General features: G+C 43.9%; 1 protein-coding gene across 6 annotated transcripts in view; it reads right to left on the reverse strand.

Annotated features, from left to right (window-relative positions):
• Positions 1 to 1,085: 1,085 nt before the first annotated feature.
• The window catches only part of ATP7B (ATPase copper transporting beta), a 74,746-nt gene continuing 61,701 nt past the window's right edge, over positions 1,086 to 14,130 (reverse strand). For all 6 annotated transcript variants that reach the window (XM_078768220.1, XM_068135601.2, XM_068135603.2 and 3 more), the window contains 2 exons: positions 6,959 to 7,061; positions 1,086 to 3,344 (listed from right to left, as the gene is read on the reverse strand). In XM_078768220.1, coding sequence (XP_078624346.1) covers positions 3,047 to 3,344; positions 6,959 to 7,061 — 401 coding nt within the window. In that variant the 3' untranslated portion in view covers positions 1,086 to 3,046. The remainder of the gene's footprint in view (positions 3,345 to 6,958; positions 7,062 to 14,130) is intronic.

Genomic DNA, 14,130 nt, shown 5'->3' on the forward strand with positions numbered 1-14,130 from the left:
CATGTACTGATCATAAGTACCAAGTTTGGTGAATTTCTGCCCAACCGTTTTCTCGGAGATAGCACGGCGGACGGACGGACAGACGGAGCCGATTACAAAATCCCCGCGTTTCTTTAAAAAAGCGTTTAGATAAAGAATATTAAAACTACAGTAGGTGAAGCATATCAGAAATCCAGCTCAAAAGAGGGTGAAGTATATTTGGTCTACATTTAAAATTTGATGAATGTTGTCCACGTGTAAGTATACGAGTCTTTTTTGTTTTTGTTAAACAGCTTTTACCCTGATGTGATCCTGACGATTTTGACCACCATTTTCTTGGCATACATCGAGCTGAGAGTTGTTGTCGATGTAGTTGATCAATTCGAAATTCCCGACTATTATATGTTTGTGTCGTCCGACATCCCTGTGCCTACAGGTAAAGAGCGCATCACCAGAGAAGTACCGCTTTTAGCCAAGCAGTGGGTGCATCGATTGCAGTGAGTCTGTGGACATTCTCCTGACCGTGCTGTCGGGTATGTACATTTTGTTCAATCTTGTAAATCGCTCTTTGGTAGGCGATTCTTCACATGTGATGTCATAGACATTGCACGACTGACGATATTGAAGGCACACCGCAGCGTAACTAATGGAGTCGAATCTGAGCATATCTTATATATATATATATATATATATATACACAGGGTCGGTGATGTCTGAGAGAAGGCAAAAGATACAATGCAAAACTTTTTGGATATCTCATCTTAATCTGGGTGTCCCATCTGCTAAAAAGCCACGACTTCTCTACCACTCGTCAACCACAGGGAAGAATGTGTAACGATGGCTGGAAATTTCATAGAACAGGACGAACACCTGTCATGCCAACTTTCACTGGCATAGGGACATTCCTTCCTTCGTGGGCATGGGGACAGGCTGACTCCTTTTGCACCAGAACTAACAACCCACACCCTTTTCCAATTGTGTAATGAATAAACGTTATTTCACAGGTACACACGATTATGTACAAATGGCCTGTTTCCCATGGATTTGAGCGATTCATCTTCAAAACCGGAGGAGGTAATGGTAAAGTACAGCACAGAACATGGAAAAACGGTGAATCAAACTTTAATCGGATCGTGACTGTTCTCGATTACTTTGTACCACTTTTTTGTTTTGACATGAAATAAACAGAATACAAATGGACGACGACATGAAAATCTTGACACAATCACCGCAACTTCTCACCAAGGCACTTCATTGTAAAAACGGAGCTTTTGAGGATAGCACACGGAGGAACGGTGGGTGGTTGATTCAAGTCCAAAAAATAGTAATTAAACAAACAATAATAAGAGCCCTTCTCCGCAGACAGATCAAACCAGCATTAAATATTAGCAGAGTTGGGAAACCGAATCGACAAACCACAAATAACAAGTCGAAAGCGAGCTCGAAAAAAAAAGACCGATAAATTGGATAACAATACTAACGAAACAACTTCAGTCCGATTAACTAAGCACCACAAATGCTGCTATAATACGCAAGTGATGGGGGAAAAAACAACCTGCAATAATTACAAATATATATTGGTCAAAAAGCAAACAATTAAAAAAACCATTAAAATATCACAAATGGAGCAAATGGGAGAAAATATAAAAATCAACACAAAATGGGTGTTAGGAAATGAAAGATTTTAAAAACGACGAATAAACAGGATATACGGAATGTAGAAGAGTCTGAAGTTATAATAGTTAGTGTTATTGTTTCGTGTGCATTCTGTGGCTGTTGGGTGCCTCATTTCTCTCTGGAAGCACGGCTAGGCCGCTGAGGCGGTGCCCCCATTCCCAGTAAGTGGGTACGCATTTTGCCAATCTCAGAAGGACGACAGGCTGAATAAACCGACCTGGTGTTATTTAACGGCATGACCGGGGCTCAAACTCAAGACCCTAAGATCTTAAGCCAGCCACCTTAACCGTTAAGCCATCACCAGGCTTAGTTATTGTTGTTGTCTTCATTAAAAAAATTAATAATCAGAAGGCCCAGCAACCAATCTGATCCCTTTTTTGGGAGGTCAGACGGTGCCCTAAGCAACCACCACGTTCCCCACCCCCTCTTGGGATAATGCGGAATGCGTAGCTTGCACCGTGCCGGGGTTCTGAGGTGGGAGCTCCGCACAGGCAAGGTGAACCACATTTGTGGCCATCTTTGCAGGAACACGTATGGATGGTACGTGCCATGCACACACAAAAGGGCGACCTGCATTCGGCATGCCTAAAGCTAACCCTCCTTACCCACCTGATTGCACCTCGAACCCTGTTAAATTTTTAAATAAATAACAGTCGATTTATGTTTAAAAGAAAATCCCAAATGGGTGGGATGTCACAATAAAGGGTCTGTATTAAAAAGTGACGTATTACCGCTATCTCTTTACGTTATCTGTTACCCAAGATAAACTGACCCGTGATGATTGCAAGGAGGTACAAGTGAATGCTCGGATGCTGCAGACCAATCGATGAACGTGCTTTCAGCAAAGAAGCTACGATAATTGAAGGAAATCTCGACCGGTTCATTGCAGGTGTTTCGGCATTTTTGTTTCCAGTGAAAAACCTGTAAAATATTAGAAATTGACCGAGCGATAATATAATCAAGCAAAACATTGCCACGGGAGAATTCTAGGGGAACGCAGGTGCAAAGAACATTTTGAAGGATTGGAAGGGGAATGCCAATGGAAGATTCTGCCAAGGGTTATTTCAATTAAACTCCACGTGAGGGAAGTCCCCAAAATATGGAGGGGTGGTGCGGAAGGAAATGCTTTCCACTCATTGTTCGACCAACGCCTGTTTTGTTCATCCAAGTATTCTTATTGCTGTATTGCACAACTGCCAACCATGTCCAGACTAGTTCGAAAATCTATCGTTTATGAACATTATCAGAGAAAACCTGAAGGGCAAACAACTCTCAGAAGGTGCACTGGCTTTTTGGTGTCGAAAAAGCAACGCTACGGCCACGGATGAAATGTCGGCCACGCGATGCTGCTTTGATAGTCCCAAAATAGTTACACCACGTGCTGCCGACGTCACACGTGCGAGGTCATGCCATCGTCGGCATAACCATCGGAGGCTCCACCGGCAAGCAAAGCGTCCACGAGGAGGGGCTCCGGGGAAACTGCACCAGATGAGAAGGTACTACTTAGGTGCGAGGTGATAGACGATAGAGAGAGTTGGCTGTGGTGCCTCAACTTGGAGAACTTGGGCGACGAGCGCCGGCACCCCTCACCACCGAGTCCGACTTCGACATCCACATCTTCTCGTCTCAGCAGGTGGAGCAGATGTTGTGCATCGGACTCCAGTTTCGTCCCGTCTGGTTTTTTGTATCTGACGGTGGAAGAGACAAAAAAGGAAATTTGAATGAATAATCGGAGCTCAAAGAAAGCGAACAAGCTGGAATCAGAGCATGAATGAATGGGAATGACACCAATCTTTTTCTTCCTGTAAAGGTGAATGAATGCACATTCAGTTTTTCATGATTGGTAATGGCCCAACAACCCAAAGTAATTTGTTTCTTTTGCATTTTCCCAATTTTTTTTTGTTGTTCTTGTTGTTTTTTCATTTGTATGGACGAATTTGGATGGATCATAACAGCCCGTAGATTAAGCAGTGGAAAAAAATTATAATAACAAGAGGAAGAATTGCTGGCAGGATGGCCTAGAGATAAACACACTCATAGGTAAGCGGTCTAGCCTTGGCTTGAATCCTGACCGATCTATAAACTATCGTCGTAGTGTTTCACAGGCAAGGCGATTCATCAATGTGGTCCCTCGGATTGATGTTAAACTGGGCGTCCCGTCTGCCGGCATTGGTCGGTGGACGTTAAAGATGCCACGGTGTTCTTCATGAAGAGTACCCGAGCTACCGCCGGGCACAATGAGAAAATTACAAATTTCTGCTCCAACTACTGCTGGGAAAGCAAAGGCAAACCAAGCAAAAGAGAGGAAGAGGAGAAAAAAGTAGAAGAGGTAGGAACGGGAACGCTATTAAGATGGAACAAATGGGGAACACGAGTAGATGAGAGAAAGAAAAGTAGTCTTCACGAACCTCGTTTCTAAATGGGGTGAAATGTAAGAGAAAATGCAAAAGAAAGTCATTCGCCTCCATAAGCCTGATCGAGTAGGGAACAGTAAATTCACGTCCTTTTCTCAATTTACCACTTCCCAGTGTGCATCTAGAAAGCAGCCAGCCAGGTGCAAAGCAGGATGCCAAAGATTACAAGCACAGAGCTAAGCCAAAGTGGGGTTAGATGCTAGAAGCCTGCAACTTCATTCTAACAGAGGCTTGGTGCTCCAGGCTTCGAGGATGGGAAAAAAGTTAAAAACACGAAATGTTGGGTGAGCTGCTATTCCAAAATGTTATGCCAATTTAAATCTGCAACCTGTACTCAAACCTCCTGAGAAGTTCACGAGATGCTTTGGGGCGTTCATTTTTACTAATAACGCCATGGGTGATGTTCTGTTGTGCACAAAATGTGAAACAGAGGATGTGCACGATCCCTTACAAGACGACTTACGCATATACATATAGCATTACTTTGTTTATACAGTACTGTACTGAGATAGTTGATAGCAGGTCTGCTGTTCAGATGATCTATTATGGGGTGGAGAGGAACCAAGACAGATGTGCAGACAATATGGTTTTCACTTAATTACTGATCATATATGAGCTGACAGGATAGCTTGGGGTGTACACATTCACCCGTGAACTGTCTAGCCTCGGTTTGATTACCCTCCCAGCTATAAAATATCACCCTGTTCTTTTGCATGGAGCGCAATGCATCAACGTGTAAACTGGAGGACAGGTCTGTCATTAATGGTTAATGGTGGACATAAAATATCCCTTGGTGTCTTTTGTGAAGAGCAGGAGAGTCACACTCACCTCTGAGTTGTCTACCCTGGATTCAAATCCTGACTGAACTACAAACTGTCATCCTGGTGTTTCACATGCAGGCTGATTCATCAAAGTGTGTGCTGTCCCTTTGTCCCTTTGATGGATGTTGAATTGGGCATCCCATCTGCGAGCATTAGTCAGTGTGCATTAAAAAATCCCTTTGTGAAGAGTAGGCGAGCTATCGCCTGCACCATAGCCAAATTACAAATCCCTGACCTAACCTGCAGAGGGCATTGCGGCACAGCCACGACCTGAGTCAATGATGATACATATGAAAGAAGTAGGAGAGTCATTACCACCACCCTGAACAAATTCCAAATTCCTGTTACCTTCAGTCGAACGTCAGGCCGAAGACTTGGGCAACAACTATTAATCGGCCGACCCCATCAGGAGAGAATAATCATGGCCGTTAAGGTATGGGTAGTAGTCGTATTAGTAGTTCATTACCAATCATACACTGCTGCAGGATGCAATTCCAAAGTTTACCAAGAACCTGGAGCCAATACTTAAGAATTTTACTGCCTTATATTTGTATGGGACATGTAATAATAAAGACTCTTGAATCTTGAACCTCTCTCCATTTATACGACACTATCAGAGGTACCGTTGCCCGGTGCTGATCTAATCCTGTTGGCATTTTGAAGATGTCAAATTTTGGGGTTTCTTTTCTATTTTGTTTTGTGGGGGCCTAAAACATTTCCCTAAAGACGATTATTCACTCGGACTCGGATTTACCTTTCACGTATCTACAAAGGCGAGATTTCATATTTTAAAAAATCCAACTTTTTTCTGAATTTCAAAAAATAAATTCCCCCATAAAACACTCCCCGGCACTCACTGATGAACCTCTGAAAGTTTGACGTAGATCCATTCCACCATCTCAGAAAAATGGCGACGCACACAAACAGACAGACAGACAAACATCTCTCTTATAGTATAGGCTTATAGTATATCTTATCGTATATATGTCCGATAGAGTATAGACAAACAAGTATCTCAGAGAAAAGCATAGTTGGGATGGTAGATGATTGCCTTTGGACCTGAAATTTTGAAAGAAAGACAAAGGCAAACGATTCACCATATCTGGGGTCTCCATCTTGGCTTTAGCTGGTGCTTTTGGGGGGGAAAAAATGAAGGTACATAATTTCGACTCGAAGCAATGGTACATTTCACACAACAATTTATTTAATTTTGATGTAGCCTACTCTTTACAGAGCTTTGTTGCTGCCAAATCAGTTTCTTGGCAAGGGTTACACTGGGTGGTTTGCCATTGCCTTCCCAGCACTCTTTTTTCCATGCTCATCAAGAAAGGAAGCAGCACGTACCATTTTTAAAAAAACCTCCGATACGACTCAGCTGAGGTTTGACCACTACTGACCTCCCAGACTCAGAGTGGACGCTCTAACCATTACACCACCCAGTCTGGTTTCACTCAATAGATATCCACAATAATGTCTAAAAAAATGATTTCGAAAAAACCCCCCAATAAAATCAAGGGCTAATATAGACAGTGAAGGAGAAATGACTGCATAGAGAGCAAATGAATGAATGAATGAATGAATGCAAATCAAAGCAAAACACCAAGTCAGTTTGTAGTTTGAAAAGAAAAAGGCAAAGTTTTTTTTTTAAAATAAAAATAACATGACATGCTCCCAAAACAATTATAATACTTCAAAGAATCATAACTGAGATTCATTCCAATGCATAACCCCAATTAGGCACAAATTATTGTGCATATGTGAAATAAAACATCTTAATTTTTTTTAATAAAAAATAATGTGCACAGCGAATGCTCGGATGATTAATCGTTAAGTTACGGGTGAGTGAGAATCGAGAACAAAAAAAAAAGAAAGAAAAGTTTTGTTAATGATCCACTTTCACTGTCAGCTAATGACAAATAGTCACGTTTGTCGAAAGTTTGATGTTTTAGGTTTTTAGCAGAATTAACTTGTACATGAGGCCCAACATACACAGAGGACACGAACAAGCGTGTGTGTGATAGAAAATAATAAATATATAAAATACGGTGGTGTAAGTACAGGCCTCACCGGCGTAAGAGGAGAGATGAAAGGACGACCGACACAGATGAAGCAGCCATAGCAGCCGAAGCCATCCAAGGCTTTAACATGAAGCCAAAGGGTAAAAACGCACCTGCAGCATATGGGATTAGTATGTCACATTCAAGATCACATCCTCCACTCCCCTACTCATGCAAGTAAGATTGCACATCAATGGGATTACACGATCCGATTGCATTACATGATATATCAAGAGAATTCAGTGATAGTTTTAATCTCAATTTTCTTGCCTGGGGTATATATTTGAAATACATCTTCTTCTCATATATACAGCACCATGCTTGCGAGATGGAAGTTTTATAGCTGGACCGAGATTCCAACCTAAGTTAGACAGCTTCGAGGCGAGTGTGCGTACTTCTTGGCCATCCTGTCAGCCCCTTAAATACAATATACGAGTATTTAACTGTTTTGAATTGGGAATGTGTGGAGATATAACAACGTAAATGTTCATAAGAATTGTCTTCCATGATTTATGTTGTTCGAGTTGTTGCAAAATCACATTTCGTAAGAACGAGTTTGGTCAGTAATCCTTACTACAATTAATCGACCGATGTTTGCTTGTCGTGCTACTACTCCTACAATTCTGGCGCAATTATATCCAGACTTGCTATGTAGGATCAGCATGACCCCAATTATTGTATAGGGGTGTTTTTATCTTCATCGGTGGTTATTGTGAGTGAGGGGTCGGGACGTAATTTCTCTATGTAAATGTGTATCGTGTAGCGCCGTCTCCAGGTGAGAGAGGGTATTACAAGTCCCCACCCATTACAGTGCAGTATCCCTGTCCCACGTTTTCCAGTGCTGTGAGGTGTTTTGTAATATAAGCAGAAGGTATGTTTTTGCTTCATGCACGTAACACGGGATTTTTTTTTTTTTTTACTTTCAGTAGCGATTGAGGAAGCTGTCAGTTGCCTATACATCGCCCATATAAAGGTTTGTGTCAAAAGAACATGTTGAATGCTCAGAATAAGATCGCCCGTAGGGTGGGTATTCTGCTGGTGTTAATAAATCGTGGTAGTCTACACTAACAATGTATTGGTAGCATTGTCCAGGAATCTTCTCCACTTCCATATCCCCTCCCCCGGCCCTCCTTCCGCCCCATCACATTATCTAGGTGTCCTTTTCAAATAAACAACGATTGTCGTGGTATTTGGGAAACAATCCTATTTCCCTAAAACCCCACACTTCTCAAACAAGGATATACCAGGCAACGTAGATGTTAGAGAAGGCCATTTGGCCCATCATGGGTACCTTATCCACACAATCTACTTAAATTATCAGCTATATTGAATATGCTAACGCATAACTATCAACATTGATATGGAAAGGTTCAGTCTTCTACTTGTAAACAAACACATGACATCTAAAAAGAGTTGACCACAATTTTTGCACCAATTTGTCACTTGTCAAACAAGAACATTTAACTGGCACCAGATATTAAATCTTAGACAAATGCGGGGCATATGAAGGGCGGAGAGGGAAGGAAGTTGGGATTTGCCCAAACGTAATTTCTCGATGTAAATGTGTATCGTGTAGCGCCGTCTCCAGGTGAGAGAGGGTATTACATGTTCCCACCCATTACAGTGCAGTATCCCTGTCCCCACGTTTTCCAGTGGAGTGAGGTGTTTTGAATTACGCAGTGAGAGGTATTTTGAATTATACGTTTGAATAAGGATCATAACATAACCCCCAGACCACTCCTGCAGGGAGCGAGTCCTTCTAGTTCTGGATAACATGGGGGATGATTTATAAATTCCCAATCAATGCTGGGCAGAGCAGTAATGGTCACATTTGCCCCATGAAGGCAAGCATTGCCATGCAGTCACAATCTGAGAGAGAGCATACCTGGCCAGCATCTGTGTATTGCTTCACACTTCATTGCATTTCAAAGTCAATGTAATACTGTGCATTGATGGTTTTCCCTCTCATATATTTGCAATATTTATGCCAAGTTTGAAAACTAAAAAGAGTATCACACAGACTTTGGACGATCCAATGATTTAAAAGTATATTCTCTTGATTTGATGGTTGGCACAGCACCTTAGGGCAGAGCATGCAGATAAAGAAAATGACAGAATTGAGATGAGCTGTGTATCGGTATGTAGGTATTGTTTATGTAGGTACTAGCAGGAGTACCCAGCGTTGCCAGGGAGGGGGGGGGGGGGGTGGAGGGGGTGGAGGTAGGAGAGGGAGGGTGAGGAAGGGAGTGGGGGACGGGAAAGATATTCTACATATACATATTTTTGGGGGGTTAGGGGGGGGATTGCTTTGACAGGCCCCTCCATTTTGGGGAAGGTGGGGAAGGAGGAAACATTTACCCGTGCAAAGAGTGCTTCATAACCTCAGTGTTTCCCAGGTAAAAAAGGAAATTGTAATACCCTCTGCCACCATCACCAGGTGGTGCTACATGGTACACATTTACATAGAGAATTTACACAGCTCTCCCGGTCCCCCACACCCCCGCATGAGGCTGCGGCCACATAGCCTATGTTACCCCCCAGACAAAGTTGTATTTGTATTTGTACCCCGAGTAAAGTATAAAAGCTTCTAAAAGCTTTATAGCTGGAGTACCCGGCATTGCTCAAGCGAAAAAGAAACATTAACATATTTGAAATGAGGGCAAATATAATGGAAAAGCAATTACATCCAAATCAGAATCCATCACAAATGTCAAATCATTATTTTACCTTTTTGTTGCATTTATGCTGGTGAATGTGCCGTTCATCACATTTCTGAGTTAAGTATGATGACGTTCAGGAAGAAGAGGCACATTTGCCTTACCACCAACTTTGACCGCTTCCGGTATTGTTTGATTATTTGTGTTCAAATGTCTGGTGATCGTTTTGTATTTGTTTATGCGAATGTGTACCTGTATTAACTGTCATTAATCAAAAAGGCTTTGGCACTGTAGAGCAATTTTTAAAGAATCCAGAAAAACGAATGTTTTTTTTCAAATTTTTTTTTTGTTTGTTTGTTGCCTAAAACACTCCCAGGCACTCACTGATGAACCTCTGAAAGTTTGATGAACATCCGTTCAGCCATCCCTGAGGAAAATGGCAACACAGACCAACGGCTCTCTTATATAGTAGATTACAATATGTAACATGGTCACCATCGGTATGTAGATGTTCGACAGGAAAAATAGTGAGAGGACGGACATTTTATTGGCGCTGAGGAAGCGCCTTTAGCGATTGACTTCCAGCCAGTGTAACGCTAATTCCTGTCACAGGAATTCTGAGATCATATAAGTGGGCGTGGCAGTTCCTGATTGGTTCGTGTTGGGGAACGCCTTCGCGCTGCCGACGTGACGTAAATTCGCGCACGCGCACTGGTGATTGGCGCTGAGGAAGCGCCTTTAGCGATTGACTTCCAGCCAGTGTAACGCTAATTCCTGTCACAGGAATTCTGAGATCATATAAGTGGGCGTGGCAGTTCCTGATTGGTTCGTGTTGGGGAACGCCTTCTCGCTGCCGACGTGACGTAAATTCGCGCACGCGCACTGGTGATTGGCGCTGAGGAAGCGCCTTTAGCGATGGACTTCCAGCCAGTGTAACGCTAATTCCTGTCACAGGAATTCGGAGATCATATAAGTGGGCGTGGCAGTTCCTGATTGGTTCGTGTTGGGGAACGCCTTCTCGCTGCCGACGTGACGTAAATTCGCGCACGCGCACTGGTGAAGCTTACTCGATCCCATATTACATGTACTTTCATTGCATACAAATTATACTTCCTCCTAGAAATTCCATGCCCGAACCTCAGCGCAATCCAAGAGGATTCACTTGTTAGTTGAAGAGGCAGAGAAAATTTTGATAAAATACCTATAGGCAGAGAAAATTGATCGATGACTGCGGCTGGAAAAACATAAGGCAGGTCCATTTGTGAATGTACGAAGCTGAAATTTTACGCTGCCACCCCAGCCCCCTCTTCATGAGCCCTTCCCCTTTTAGCTTTCCTCTCTGCATGTGTTCTTCTATTTATGACTTGTTCTTCCAACATTAATGTTCCACCTTTCCTTCCAATTAATTCCCCTCATCGCTCATGCTCCATTCTCCACCACTTCCTCCGTGCAAAAAGGACTTGGTTGATTGTTTCCTCCCTTGTTATACCTTCCATTGATAGCAGGTGGTATTGTATTCTAGTTTTGGGGCAGAAACAGGCACACATGTATCCTAATTAGAATGTGGTGGAGCATGCAGTGCAAACTAATGGGCAAAATTGCATTTTCCTGCATCTGCTGCTCCTTCCATCTGCTGAACTGCTGTTCATCCCACCTTGCCAAATCACACGTGTTCACCCATTTAACCCCCATATTTGAGCCATTATGCCTGCACCACACCTCTCTCCTCCCATAGAATCTCAGCAAAAAAAGATATTACACAGACCAAGCAGCAGTGAGCAAAAAGAAACAAACAAAAAGATTCGTTTTTCTTCTTGGTGATTGGGTTAGGGATCTGGGGAGAGAATGGGTGAAGAAAAACTGAACAGCTTTTCCGAGGAGATGGACGAATTTGATGTCGGCAGACGAATTTGATAACAGATTTTGAAGTCCGTGGTTATTCAAGTTTGATTTCAGGCCTTTCAATAACTTGCAATCAGTTATTTTTGGAGAGCATAAAGGCACTGATGTCTCAAACTTTGGAACTTTTTATTTTTCTTGTTGAGCACAATTGTATTCAATCAAATAAAACCGCCATAATAAACCATTATGTAATCAAATAAAACCGCCATAATAAACCATTATTTAATCAAATAAAACCGCCATAATAAACCATTACTTAATCAAATAAAACCGCCATACTCAAACCATTATTTAATCAAATAAACCGCCATAATAAAACCATTATTTAATCAAATACAACCGCCATAATAAACCATTATTTAATCAAATAAACCGCCATAATAAAACCATTATTTAATCAAATACAACCGCCATAATAAACCATTATTTAATCAAATAAACCGTCATAATAAAACCATTATTTAATCAAATACAACCGCCATAATAAACCATTATTTAATCAAATAAAACCGCCATAATAAACTATTATTTAATCAAATAAAACCGCCATAATAAACCATTATTTAATCAAATAAAACCGCCATAATAAACCATTATTTAATCACAACAGTAAACCCCATCTTTGTGACCGTCTCCAGACTGACCGCACTGTGGACACAACATCCTTTCTGAAAAAAAAATTCATGCTCATAGAATCAAGCGTTGTATTCGTCGAATTATGACGGCATAATTAAGGTACCGATCACGTCATCATTAACATATCTTATTCCCCATGGGGAGTACTTCACAATGAGCCTTGTTTCAATTTTTTCCATTGAGCTGTTTCGGAGATATAGAGGTGTAACGTTTTTCCAAGATGGCATCCATACCACGTGACCTATGACATCATAATTATGAACAAAAATTATACAGGCGGAGGCACTTCTATGGTAAAATTAGTGTCAATAAGACCAACGATTGCCGAGAAAATGCATTTTAAAAATGCAGACACACACGTACGCCACATGTACGCACCCGGATGCCTAACCCTGCTTTTCACTTCGCGAGCACAGGGTAATAAGAATGACCGCACTGTGGACACAAAATGCGGCAAAATCTGGTAACGGGTCGATTGAGAAGCGAGCATTTAAAGCACTCTTAAAAGATAAACAGCGCAAATTGGGAAACACACATTTAAAGCGCTATTAAATAATTAACTCAACAGCTCTTATCCACATCACCCTCCGCCATGGTAATATCAGAACAAGCTGATTTGCCACACGGTCACACATTGCTTAACCCCAATATGGAGCTGTTAAAAAATTACGTAATTGTGGCGGACACGAAAGCTCACTGGCGTGATGGCATCATTCTGCGCACCAAGTGGGCGGCGGCCACGCCCGAGGGGTAGGCGTGGCCTCGGGATATACACCGGGTGCGCAGCCCGGAGCGCTCCAGTGCTACAGTGGAGCTCTTGCAATAAAGACTCTTTTAACTTACCGCGTTGTCCGCTTCCTCCTTGCTAAACAAGTAGCGCGCGTAGCACCGCGCTTCATTGGTGACCCTCCGACGTTCTGGTCAGCCGTCGCTGACCACCCGAACACGCCACAGCAATGGCAACCAACGTGGTCACAATCAAACTCCCCGAGTTCTGGGAGGCTCAAGCTGAAGTTTGGTTCCTGCAGGCAGAAGCCCAGTTCCGACTTCGAGGCATCACGGTGGACGAGACCATGTACTGCCACGTGGTCGTCTCCCTCGGGCTCGGCACGGCCGCCCACGTCGTGTCGGTCCTGAGGAACCTACCGGCCGACGGCAGGTACGAGGCGATCAAGCGTCTCCTCCTCACCACGTTCGGCCTCACGGTGGACGCACGGGCCGATCGCCTCCTGGACCTCCCCGAGCTCGGTGACACGCGACCTTCGGTCCGCATGGACCATATGCTGTCGCTGATGGGCGACGAAACCCCGAATGCTCTATTCCGGGCGTTATTTCGACGCCAGCTGCCGGCACGAGTACGCCTCGCGTTGGCCGGTTCTGCGACGACGGAACCCCGAGCTCTCACTGCCGAGGCCGACAAGTTCTTCGCGGCTTTGGACACGCAGGCGAGTTTTGGCGCGGCCGTCGCGCATCCCGAGGCTGATGCACACCTCGTGGCTGATGCTGATGCACACCTCGCGGCCGCCGCCACGCCCCGCCCACCACCGCAGAGAAAACCGCGGCCTCCGCCGCCAACCTGGTGTTTTTTCCACGCCCAGTTCGGCCACGAGGCTCGGCAGTGTTGCCCGCCGTGCTCATTCGGCAGGTCGGGAAACGCCCGGGCCGGCCCTCGGTAGTGGCACTGAGCGCCGGCCGTTCAAACAGCCTACTGTTCATAACGGACACCTTATCCGGGTGCCGTTACCTGTGCGACACGGGAGCGCAGGTGAGTGTCGTTCCCGCCGGTACGTCCGACAAGCAAACCGCGGGCCGAGGCCCCGCGTTGCTTGCTGCCAACGGTACGTCCATACGCACATACGGAAAACGCTGCCTCTCTCTGTGGTTCGGAGGGCAGGTTTTCCGGTGGTCGTTTGTCACTGCCGACGTGCCCATGGCACTGCTCAGCACGGACTTCCTGTGCGCTAATGGGCTGTTGGTGGACGTAAAG

The sequence above is a fragment of the Myxine glutinosa genome, chromosome 14 (genome assembly GCF_964187855.1).
Source record: "Myxine glutinosa chromosome 14, kmMyxGlut1.1, whole genome shotgun sequence".
NCBI lineage: Eukaryota > Metazoa > Chordata > Myxini > Myxiniformes > Myxinidae > Myxine > Myxine glutinosa.